Source organism: Mixophyes fleayi, chromosome 3, assembly GCF_038048845.1.
Source record: "Mixophyes fleayi isolate aMixFle1 chromosome 3, aMixFle1.hap1, whole genome shotgun sequence".
NCBI lineage: Eukaryota > Metazoa > Chordata > Amphibia > Anura > Limnodynastidae > Mixophyes > Mixophyes fleayi.
In genome coordinates, this window is record NC_134404.1 from 138,088,739 (window position 1) to 138,101,764 (window position 13,026).

Genomic DNA, 13,026 nt, shown 5'->3' on the forward strand with positions numbered 1-13,026 from the left:
TGCCTCCTAAATTCCTCACTCTCACTTCCTTCATGGCCTCTCCCAATGGAAAACTTCCGACACCCACCGTGAGGGTCACTCCGTGGACCTAGTGTTCTCCTATCTTTTTGACATTTCCAACTTCTCCAATTCTGTCTTCCCCTCTGACCACAATCTCCTTTCCTTTACCCTCTCCTACCCCTTGCTCCACCTCTCCCACCCAAAATCACTCGCACGCTGCTTCCCATCAAGAGCATTGACCCATCATCTTTGCGTCCTCACTTGAACCCTTACTGGCTTCCATTTCTTCCCTATCATGTCTTAACGCTGCTGTCTCTTTACAACACCACACTCTCTGTTACCCTTGATACTGCAGCCCCTGCCACCCCCATTCATCCCTGCCACCCCCATTCATCCCCACTAATCTAAACTCCAACCCTGACACTTCCCTCTTACTTGTCTCTTCCAAAAGTGCTCCCGCTCCTCTGAACGCCAATGGAGGAAATCCCGCTCCATTGCTGAGTTCACCTACTATAAAGTCACCCTTTCCTCCTACGATTCTGAACCTATTTCACATCCCTCATCTCCTCCCTGTCCAATAGATCCCAACGCCTCTTTGCTACCATTAATTCTCTACTGTATCCTCTCCCACATCCTCCCCACTTTACCACCTTCACTTTACCACCTACTTCAAAGACAAAATTGACTGTATACACAATGAAATTTGTTCTCCTCAGACTTGCCTCCCCCCACCTGTCCTCTCTATCACTCACTGGGCCATCCTTGGCTCCTATCCACCTGTTACTGTGCCTGAGATCCGCTCTATTCTCTCCTCCTCTTCTTCTACTACCTGTCCTCTCGATCCTGTCCCCTCCTAATTTCTCTGCTCCCTCTCTTCCATTGCCTATTGTCACCTTGCTCACCTCTTTAATCTCTCTCTCTCCACTGGTATCTTCCCCTTGGCCTTCAAGCATGCTCTCATTCTCCTATTCTCATGAAACCTTCCCTTGAACCATCCTCTCTCTCCAACTATCGCTGCATATGTCTGCTTCCCTTTGCTTCTAAAATTCTCGAATGACTTGTCTTCAATCGTCTGACCCACTTTCTCTCTTCCCACTCTCTTCTTGACCCTCTTTAGTCTGGCTTCTGTCCCCATCACTCAGTTAAAACTGCCCTCACTAAGGTAACAAATGACTTACTCTCAGTTAAGTCCAGTGGTCACTTCTCCCTTCTCGTACCCCTCGATCTCTCTGCTGCTTTTGACACCATCGATCATTATCTTCTTCTCGCTACCCTTCACTCCCTAGGTCTTTGCGAAACAGCTCTCTCCTAGTTTGCCTCCTACCTCTCTGGTCGCTCTTTTAGTGTGTCTGCTTCTGGCTCTTCTTTCCCCCCTCTTCCCATTTCTATTGGAGTCCCACAAGGCTCTGTCCTTCGCCCTCTGCTCATCTTTCTCTACACCACCTCTCTTGGTGAACTCATTCAATCATTTGGCCTCCAATACCACCTCTATGCTGATGACATGCAAATTTATCTTTCCTCACCAGACCTCTCTCCTGCTGTCCTAACCCAGGTATCTAGCTGTCTCTTTGCTCTAACTACTTGGATGTCACAGCACTTCCAGAAACTCAACATCTCCAGATCTGAGCTCATCATCTTTCCTCCTGCCAATGTTGCAAAACCTCCCAATATCTCCCTCTTGGTTGACACAATGGCGGATCCAGGGGGGGGCGATCGCCCCCCCCTAGCAGACACTTGCTGCCGAAGGCTGCACACTATGTGCAGGTCCGTCCAGCCGTGACAGGCAGGGACAGTGTTCTGCCCGGCTGCTCTGATTGTGTTTAAAACACACTGTCCCTGCCTGTCACAGCTGGACGGACCTGCACATACTGTGCAGCCGTCGGCAGCCTTAACTGTTAGAAAGGGGCGGGGCCTAAATCGCCCCCCCTAAATCGCCCCGGGTACAGTCGTTTTCTAGATCCGCCCCTGGGTTGATAACATCACTCTTTCTCCTGTCACCCAAGCCCGCTGCATTGGAGTCACCCTTGACTCAGCCCTCAGCTTTACCCCTCATATCCAGTCCCTCACCAATTCCTGCCACGTCTGCCTCCGTAACATTACAAAAATCCGTCCCTTCCTCTCTCGGAAAGCAACCAAAATCCTGGTCCATTCACTCATCATTCCTCATCTCAACTATTGCAACCTACTTTTCACTGGTCTCCCTCGCTCTCACACTTCTGACTTTCAATTCATACAGAATGCTATGGCTAGGCTCATCTTCCTCTCCCACCGTCCCTCTTCCGCTTCTCATCTGCATAAATCCCTTCATTTGCTCTCTGTCCATTTCAGAATTAAGTTCAAGCTCCTTACCCTCACTTACAAAGCCCTTACCAACACTTCTCCTCTTTTACATCTCTGACCTTGTTTCGAGGTACATACCTCCCCGGCCGCTCCGCCACTGACCTCCCTCAATTCACCTCTTATTACCGCCTCCCATGCTCACCTTCAAGACTTCTACCGTGCTGCCCCCAATCTTTGGAACTCCCTACCCCGTCTCACTCGACTCTCCCCCAACCTTCAGTCCTTCAAACGCTCACTCAAAACTCACCTTTTCAAGCTCGCTTCTCCTACCACCTCCTAACCATTCTATCCATCACCTCCTTTTCCTCGTCTGCCATCTAAATTTTTCTCCCAGTTTGTCCTACTGTCTCTCACAACCCCTTCCTTTAGAATGGTAGTCCTTGCGGGCAGGGTCCTCGCTGTCTATTGTCCCATGACTGTCTACTGTCCCTCGTATGTCCTGTCACTTCATATGCTGTACTCTGTGCGAGTCCCCATAGCATTACTCACACTCATGTGTGCTACTGACATGCATTACCTCATCTATTTGTTACTTCCTTCTGTATCCGGTGCTACGGAATCTGTGACACCTAATAAATAAATAAATAAATAAATAATAATAATAATCCATCTGAACGTGTCACTGTGCCATCCGTCAGCCTGATTCCTAGTTTCCACTTCTCTCTTCTGACCATATCACTGTGCTATCCTGCAGCCTGATACCTAGTGTCCACTGCATCCTTCTGACCATGTCACTGTGCCATCCTGCAGCCTGATACTTAGGGGTAAATGTATCAAACTGAGAGTTTTCCAGTGGGTTTGAAAAGCGGAGATGTTGCCTATAGCAACCAATCAGATTATAGCTATCATTTTGTAGAATTTACTAAATAAATGATAGCTAAAACCTGATTGGTTTTTCAAACCTGCCGAAAAACTCTTAGCTTGATATATTTACCCCCTAGTGTCCACTGCATCCTTCTGACCATGTTATTGTGCCATCCTGCAGGATATTATTGTATGTTGCCTGCTCCCTTCTGATCTTTCACTGTACAGTTCTAGAGGATTATACTTACCTTCCACTGTTCTCTTCTTATTAAAGGAGTCAACCTTCATACTTAAGATGAGGAATGTATTAATGTATACTTAACGGTTAATTCCTTACGTAGCCTCATTACTCTCTAGTAATGTTAATCTATGCTCTCTAGTAGACGGCTATCTGATTTTCATTTTTCTGTAGTGTATTTTTAAATCTTTACTGTGTACAACCTGCCTCCACCATGATGGCATGTGACCATGGGTTTCAAATGTACAGAAATAGCTTTCCGAACTGGTGATTCTAACGCCATGATGTTGGTCAAGTAATGCAGTCTTGAGGACATATCATATACTATTTGAAAATTAAACTATTAATATCAAACTAATTATTACTAAAATTAAATTCATTATTTTCGGTTATACAAGAGCAATTCAGCTCTACAGATGCAGCATGCAATGTTTTCATAAATTAGCTAAAAATAGTAGGAATGTTTTGTTGGCAGGAAAAGTGCTGTGTTGAAGTCGTCTTTGAAAGTGATACAACCCTATCTGTTTCACATTGCAATATCCTAACTGGATGTCATAATCTCCATCTTTCACTATCTGTCATCAATCCTACAGTCCACATCACCATTAGCTGCACAAAATGCCAGTTGCCAATGGCTACTTTAATATTGGTGGATGACAATGCTTCTGTCATTCTGTAGCCCCACAATCTCTTTCCTCGCCACAGCTATATTTGTAATTTTTCTACAGTATGTATCAAGTGTTCCCTACACCTCTTAGATTGTAAGGTCATTTGGGCAGTGCCATATTTACGCTGTGTTTCATGTGATTGTATGTAATTTGTTTGTATCATGGACCCCTCAATGTACAGCCTTTGTAATATGTCAGCACTTTATAAAGGAAAGGTAATAATAGTAGTTGCTGTCTGACCAATGTTTTTTTTGTGACAGTTACATGTTGAAGACACTGGTGAAATGTTACCCAAGTCTCGACGAGCACTCACAATCCATGAAATCACTGCCCTTGCTCGCTCCTCTCTGCACGGTGAGTTCTCATCTTCATGAGAAAATATAAAATTCTAAGGCATTTTTCGGAAAGTGACTCTTACTAACATGTCAACAACTGTATGAAAAATATACATGCATCTTCATTTATATAAATGTTGTTTTTATAGCTTTATAGTATTGTAGTTGCAACATATTTATTACTAAAATGGCAGCTTTTTTGACTATTGCAGATTTTTGGCTACTGCTATTTAAGGTGGTGGGTGTTATAGTTAAGATAGATTTGAAATATAACAAGTCAATATTTAGACAGATTCTATCTGCACGTAGTTTAGAAACCACTGTTTTTTTATCAATTGGTTTTTTTCTTTTCTTTTTTTGTGTAATTCTTCTTTTGTGAGGTGATAGCATGTATATGTAACTAGTACGTCATAACATTTGGAAAGTGGAACAATTAATTTTACATCCTATAGTCTACTATAAAACAAAATGAAAGGGCAAGTAGGAGAGGAGAGACAGAGCTGAGAAAAGAAGGAGAGAGGGGGAAGGGGGATCCCCAGGGCCTCACAGAAAGTTCCATACTAGTAATAATAGATTGAATAATTAAGAGGGGTCCACCCCCAATCACAACTTATTTTTCAGAGTCAGGGGGCCTTGTCCATTCCAATATCCTGTTAAGTAGCCCAACCTGGTAATATTTAGAGAATGGGGTAGTTGCAGACCACGTTGAGAATGTCATGCTGAAATTAATGGGGTTTCAGAGCCCAAACAAACTCACAAACTATCCTCTGAATATCGGGGGCATTTGGAGCAAATGAAAAAGATTAGGTAGAGTGTTCATTTTTATGATGTTTATCTTCTCAAGCCAAGAAACCTTTGGCTCGCCATTGCCGAACTCTGTTCGTAATCTAGCAATAAATGGGGCAAAATTAGCTCTGTATAAATCGGTCAGCTCTTTCATAAGCAATACCCTAAGTACTTGTTGTGAGTGGGGTGCCAGGTGAAGGAAAAGAAATGTTGGAAGCCCCTCTAGCACCGCTGGAGCAATCGGGAGGTTCAAAGCCATAGACATAGCATAATTGATTTTAAAGTTGGATACCATTAGGGTGGACAGAGATACCACTGGATTGGTGATGGTTGCTACGAGATCGTCAGCAAATAGGGCTAACTTGTGCTCCGACCCCCTCTCCCTTTCCCCTAACACATCCGGATTATTTCCAATTGACCTGGTCAAAGCCTTCAAGCATAGAACAAATATCAAGGGGGAGAGCGAACAGCTTTGCCTTATTCCATTGTGTATGGAGAAAGCATCAGAGAGAGCCAATGACTATTACTCGGGCCATGGGGTCTTTATATAGGGCGAGTATTCTGTGTAAGCAAGCAGGGCCCAATCCCATATGCTTCAGCGATCAAGTAAGCAACTGCCAATCAACTCTTTCGGAAAAAAAATTCCATGTTGGTAGACAGCATTAAAGTAGGAATCCAGGGGGTAAATGTATCAAGGTGAGCGTTTTCTGGCGGGTTTGAAAAGTGGAGATGTTGTCTACAGTAACCAATCAGATTCTAACTTTCATTTTGTAGAATGCACTAAATAAATGATAGCTAGAATCTTATTGGTTTTTCAAACCCGCCGGAAAACTCTTAGCTTGATATATTTACCCCCACGAGCCCTTGACCGAATACATCAAGTCTATGATCTTCATGGTGTTGTCTCAGGCTTTGCCTCAAAGGACAAAACTTGATCGATGTGACTCACACCTTGCAATAAATGTTTAAGGTGGTTGGTCATCATTTTAGCAATAAGCTTCAGGTAAACATTCAACAGATAGAGATATCTGTCGTTAGCTAGAGCACTGGGAGGGGTTCTTGCCATCCTTTGATAGAACAGTAATATGGGCTTCTTGGGACTTCCGGGAGAAATAAGAGTCTTTGGAGATCTCATTGTAGGGCCCTAGGAGCATGGGGTTTAAATACTGCCCAAAGATTTTATAATAACTGATACTAAATCCGTCTGAGCCTCGGCTCTTGCCCACCGGCATAGAGGAGATGGCGTTTACTAATTCCTTTAAGGAGAATGGCTGATCCGGCATCTCCTTGGCAGTCTCAGAAATCTTGGTGAATCAACACTCCTGGAGGTAGGCTTTGATTAGAAATGTTGTACAACGTGCAGTAGTAAGAATGAAAAGCAGACGCAATATCTCAAGTCAAGTGGCTCTCCTGTCCGCTAGCGTCCTTAATAAAGTGGATAAAGGATGGCGCTCATTGAGCATGGAATGCTCTGGCTAAGAGTTTTCCCAGCTTATTCCCACTTGAAATATTTGTGTTTGCATTTTCTAAAGGCCAGTTTTGTTTTATCCCCAAGTAACCTATTAAGGGCAGTTCTGGCTGCAGTTAGTTCTTACAGTGTCTCACTGGCTAGGGAGGCTTTGTGGTGAGTTTCCAGATTAAGTAACAGCTCCTTTTTAAAGGCAGTATTTTGCTTCTTAATGAAAGCCCCCATTTGGATCAGTATGCTCCTCACAACACATTTGTGTGCCTCCCAGATAGTCAGTGTTTGTTTGTTTTACTGCTGTTACTAGGACTTTTTCCTGCACTGAACAATAATCACACCTTTGTGAATTGTCTATTCAAAATATGGTAATTTACTGTTATTTGCCTGTTGCTACTTTAGTGCAGAAAATCTCTATTAAGCATAATTTCTCAGTCCAAGTGCTACTAATATAACAGATTTTACAAAACTTGTATTGAAAGGGTTTGTATCACCCCTGCACTAAAAATTCAATGAATGTATTACACATGACCGGTTGGACATAGCCATCAGGCATAGTTTCAGACAGGTTTATGGGACAGTTTGCTGCTGATCCGTTACATCTAAGCTTATCATGCGTAATATTGTCTTAATATCCCTTGGAGCACTACCATCACCATCATATCTGAATTTATTTATGACATTATAACATTTATTGTGTCTTTAATACTCAAGAGAATATAATAGATGGTAATAATTGTATTTAATATGCAGAAAATTCAGAATTTTATTGAACAATTGCTCAATATTGAAAAATAGGGACATTTCTTGGGCCCAAATTTGCCAGGGACAAATCCTTAAAACCTGGGCCTGTCGCTGGAAATTAGGGTCAGTTGTCAGCTATAATCGTTGCATTCCTGGCTGAAGATGGCTTCATGTGGTTGAAGGAGAGAAAATCATGTGACACATCTTTGGCTTACATTCAGCTACATGCTTTCCTCTTCAGTCCCAAACGCGCCAAAATTATCAGTCTGTGCAGCATCACCCAGCTTATTCAGTGGTCAGCGTTTAGTGCAGGGGGATTCTAATCCCTTTAAACATCTGTAACCAATTTTTACAGATACATGTTTTTTATTACAATATATTTTTTAAAATTTGAAAATGAAAGGTACACTTTTACAACAATAATATTTAAATACTAGTAGGCAAAATAATCATCATCTTATTTTATTTATATGGTGCAACGGAATCTGTGCAGTCAACAAATAATAAACAGAACAAAATACAGATAAGCAAGGAGCAAGAGGAACAATAGAATCAGTAAAAATTAATACAAGAGAAATTAGTGAAAGCAACTACATAAGAAACCAGATAGGATGTAGAGAGTGCCAAAGTTGTGAGAGCTAACATTCAAGAGGAGTAGGGAAGAAAACGGAAGTAAAATTATATTCAAGTGTCCTAGTTCAACTGCTGTATAACGACAGGTGACTGATCTAGCAACATATAAGTTGCAGTCATGTCCAGCTTCGGTCAAGTGCACAAAAGTTGGATTACTTTGGTAGAAGGATAGATTGTGAAACAATCATCCTAAACATAATTGACCATATATTTACAATTGTTAGATAGCATACATTTCTCAGACAAGGATCAGAGCAGGGCTGTCTCGAATTACTGGGTGACATCTGCTGCTGTTCTAACAGCTCCAAGCCAGATGTAGTGGAAGTTTGGCTTTGTTTTGTTTATCTTAGGTGGCTTGCAGATGGATTACTTTCTGGTGGTCTTGTGCTTCTTTTAGTGCAGATACAGTGTTGGAATGCCCACTTATATCGAATTTGATGGGATGTAAGTGCTATTAGTTATGATCAGACCACTGTATTCTTCAAATTTTTGTACAAGTCCATGAAGAGTTGGTAAGTAATTTTTGGGTGTCTCACTGTTCTTGACACTTGCAGATCTTGTGATAATAGTGTATTTTTACAACAAGGTAATTCAGTGGTCCACCTTTTCCCATTATACCTAGGTAGACTCTATCCATTTTGAGGTGCTCCAAAGGTTATCTGGTACTAGATCTCAAAACAGATATGTAATTGTGGGTTGCAGATCTACAATAAATTTTGGGAGGCCTCTAATATGTGAGTTGCTGCATCTAGCATGATTTTTCACACCTCACATTTATTTTAGAGATGAGCGCACTCGGATTTATGAAATCCGAGCCCACCCGAACGTTGCCGATCCGAGTCGGATCCGAGACAGATCCGGGTATTGGCGCCAAATTCAAATCTGAAACGGAGGCTCTGACTCATAATCCCGTTGTCGGATCTCGCGATACTCGGATCCTATAAATTCCCCGCTAGTCGCCGCCATCTTCACTCGGGCATTGATCAGGGTAGAGGGAGGGTGTGTTAGGTGGTCCTCTGTCCTGCTATATCTCGTGCTGTTCAGTTAAGTTCTGTGCTGTGCTGTGCTCAGTCCAGTGGTGCTGTGTCCTGTGCTCTGTCCTTCTGAGGTCAGTGGTGCTGCTGGGTCCTGTGCTGTGTCCTGTTCAGTCCAGTGGTGCTGTGTCCTGTGCTCTGTGCTTCTAAGGACATAGTTATTTCCCCAATATTCCCCTGTGTTTAAAAAAATACCAAAAACTAATTTAATTTTTTTTTAATTACCACAAAATTTGCACAACCAATCCTGCAGTATAAGCCCATTGGTACTGCAATATTACCAAGTTCACACATTCAGCAGTAAAAGTCCAGTGGTACTGCAATATTACAAAGTTCACACATTCTGCAGTATCAGTCCAGTGGTGCTGTGTCCTGTGCTCTGTCCTGCTGAGTTCAGTAGTGCTGCTGGGTCCTGTGCTGTGCCCTGTTCAGTCCAGTGGTGCTGTGTCCTGTGCTCTGTGCTTCTAAGGGCATAGTTATTTCCCCATTATTCCCAAGTTTTTAAAAAATAAAAAAAAAGTTATAAAAAATATTAAAATAAAAAATTTAAAAAAAAAAGTAATTATAACCAAATTTGCAAAACCAATCCAGCAGTATAAGCCCATTGGTACTGCAATATTACCAAGTTCACACATTCAGCAGTAAAAGTCCATTGGTACTGCAATATTACCAAGTTCACACATTCTGCAGTATCTTGTGCTACATATAATGGAGACCAAAAATTTGGAGGATAAAGTAGGGAAAGATCAAGACCCACTTCCTCCTAATGCTGAAGCTGCTGCCACTAGTCATGACATAGACGATGAAATGCCATCAACGTCGTCTTCCAAGCCCGATGCCCAATCTCGTAGTACCGGGCATGTAAAATCCAAAAAGCCAAAGTTAAGAAAAAGTAGGAAAAAGAGAAACTTAAAATCATCTGAGGAGAAACGTAAAGTTGCCAATATGCCATTTACGACACGGAGTGACAAGGAACGGCTTAGGCCCTGGCCCGTGTTCATGACTAGTGGTTCAGCTGCACCCACGGATCTTATCCCTCCTCCTCCCCCCCCCCCCCCCTACAAAAAATTGAAGAGAGTTATGCTGTCAGCAACAAAACGGCAAACAACTCTGCCTTCTAAAGAGAAATTATCACAAATCCTCAAGGCGAGTCCAAGGGTGTTGGTGGTTGTCAAGCCTGACCTTCCCATCACTGTACGGGAAGAGGTGGCTCGGGAGGAGGCTATTGATGATGTAGCTGGCGCTGTGGAGGAACTTGATGATGAGGATGGTGATGTGGTTATTGTAAATGAGGCACCAGGGGGGGAAACAGCTGATGTCCATGGGATGAAAAAGCCCATCGTCATGCCTGGTCAGAAGACCAAAAAATGCACCTCTTCGGTCTGGAGTTATTTTTATCCAAATCCAGACAACCAATGTATGGCCATATGTAGCTTATGTAAAGCTCAAATAAGCAGGGGTAAGGATCTTGCCCACCTAGGAACATCCTCCCTTATACGTCACCTGAATAACCTTCATAGTTCAGTGGTTAGTTCAGGAACTGGGGCTAGGACCCTCATCGGTACAGGGACACCTAAATCCCGTGGTCCAGTTGGATACACACCAGCAACACCCTCCTCGTCAACTTCCTCCACAATCTCCATCAGATTCAGTCCTGCAGCCCAAGTCAGCAGCCAGACTGAGTCCTCCTCAATACGGGATTCATCCAAGGAATCCTGCAGCGGTACGCCTACTACTGCCACTGCTGCTGTTGCTGCTGTTAGTCGGTCATCTTCCCAGAGGGGAAGTCGTAAGACCGCTAAGTCTTTCACAAAACAATTGACCGTCCAACAGTCGTTTGCCATGACCACAAAATACGATAGTAGTCACCCTATTGCAAAGCGTATAACTGCGGCTGTAACTGCAATGTTGGTGTTAGACGTGCGCCCGGTGTCCGCCATCAGTGGAGTGGGATTTAGAGGGTTGATGGAGGTATTGTGTCCCCGGTACCAAATCCCGTCGAGATTCCACTTCACTAGGCAGGCGATCCCAAAAATGTACAGAGAAGTACGATCAAGTGTCCTCAGTGCTCTAAAAAATGCGGTTGTACCCACTGTCCACTTAACCACGGACATGTGGACAAGTGGTTCTGGGCAAACGAAGGACTATATGACTGTGACAGCCCACTGGGTAGATGCAATCCCTTCCGCAGCAACATCTGCATCAGTAGCAGCATCTACAAAATGGCTGCTCGTGCAAAGGCAGGCAACATTGTGTATTACAGGCTTTAATAAGAGGCACAACGCTGACAACATATTAGAGAAACTGAGGGAAATTATCTCCCAGTGGCTTACCCCACTTAGACTCTCATGGGGATTTGTGGTGTCAGACAATGCCAGTAACATTGTGCGGGCATTAAATATGGGCAATTTCCAGCACGTCCCATGTTTTGCCCACACCATTAATTTGGTGGTGCAGCATTACCTCAAGAGTGACAGGGGTGTGCAGGAGATGCTTGCGGTGGCGCGCAAAATTGCTGGACACTTTCGGCATTCAGCCAGTGCCTACCGCAGACTAGAGGCACATCAAAAAAGCATGAACCTGCCCTGCCATCACCTCAAACAAGAGGTTGTGATGCGCTGGAACTCCACCCTCTATATGCTGCAGAGGATGGGGGAGCAGCAAAAGGCCATTCAGGCCTACACAGCCGCCTACGACATAGGCAAAGGAGTGGGGATGCGCCTCAGTCAAGCGCAGTGGAGACTGATTTCTATGTTGTGCAAGGTTCTGCAGCCATTTGAACTTGCCACACGAGAAGTCAGTTCCGACACTGCCAGCTTGAGTCAGGTCATTCCCCTGATCAGGCTGTTGCAGAAGCAGCTGGAGAAAGTGAGGGAGGAGCTGGTAAGCCATTGCGATTACACCAAGCATGTAGCTCTTGTGGATGTAGCCCTTCGTACGCTTTGCCAGGATCCGAGGGTGGTCACTCTTTTAAAGTCGGAGGAATACATTCTGGCCACCGTGCTCGATCCTCGGTTTAAAGCGTATGTTGTGTCTCTGTTTCCGGCGGACACAAGTCTACAGCAGTGCAAAGACCTGCTGGTCAGGAGATTGTCCTCTGAAGAGGAGCGTGACATGCCAACAGCTCCACCCTCATTTTCTTCCACATCTATGGCTGCGAGGAAAAAGCTCAGTTTTCCCAAAAAAGGCGCTGGCGGGGATGCTGATAACATCTGGTCCGGACTGAAGGACCTGCCAACCATTGCAGACATGTCTACTCTCGCTGCATTGGATGCTGTCACAATAGAAAAAATTGTGGATGATTACTTTGCTGACACCATCCAAGTAGACATGTCATACAGTCCATATTGTTACTGGCAGGAAAAAAAGGCAGTTTGGAAGCCCCTGTACAAACTGGCTCTATTTTACCTGAGTTGTCCCCCCTCCAGTGTGTACTCGGAAAGAGTTTTTAGTGCAGCGGGGAACCTGGTCAGTGAGCGGCGAAGGAGGTTGCTTCCTCATAACGTTGAAAAAATGATGTTTATAAAAATGAATAATCAATTCCTCAATGAAGTACAGCACTGCCCTCCAGATAGTACAGAGGGACCTGTGGTTGTGGAGTCCAGCGGGGACGAATTGATAATGTGTGATGAGGAGGAAGTACACACTGTAGGGGGAGAGGAATCAGAGGTTGAGGATGAGGACGACATCTTGCCTCAGTAGAGCCTGTTTAGTCTGTACAGGGAGAGATGAATAGCTTTTTTGGTGTGGGGGCCCAAACAAACCAATCATTTCAGCCAAAGTTGTTTGGTAGGCCCTGTCGCTGAAATGATTGGTTTGTTAAAGTGTGCATGTCCAATTTCAACAACATAAGGGTGGGTGTGAGGGCCCAAGGACAATTCCATCTTGGAACTTTTTTTTTTGCATTATATGACCAATCAACAGTCATTTGCCATGTTCAAAAAGTAAAACCAAATTTAAACAAATTCAAGAAATTAAACCA

General features: G+C 43.8%; 1 protein-coding gene across 2 annotated transcripts in view; it reads left to right on the plus strand.

Annotated features, from left to right (window-relative positions):
• The window catches only part of FAM131A (family with sequence similarity 131 member A), a 61,447-nt gene that overhangs the window by 39,688 nt on the left and 8,733 nt on the right, over nt 1-13,026 (plus strand). For both annotated transcript variants that reach the window (XM_075202447.1, XM_075202448.1), the window contains one exon: nt 4,311-4,404. In XM_075202447.1, the coding sequence (XP_075058548.1) occupies nt 4,311-4,404 (94 nt within the window). The remainder of the gene's footprint in view (nt 1-4,310; nt 4,405-13,026) is intronic.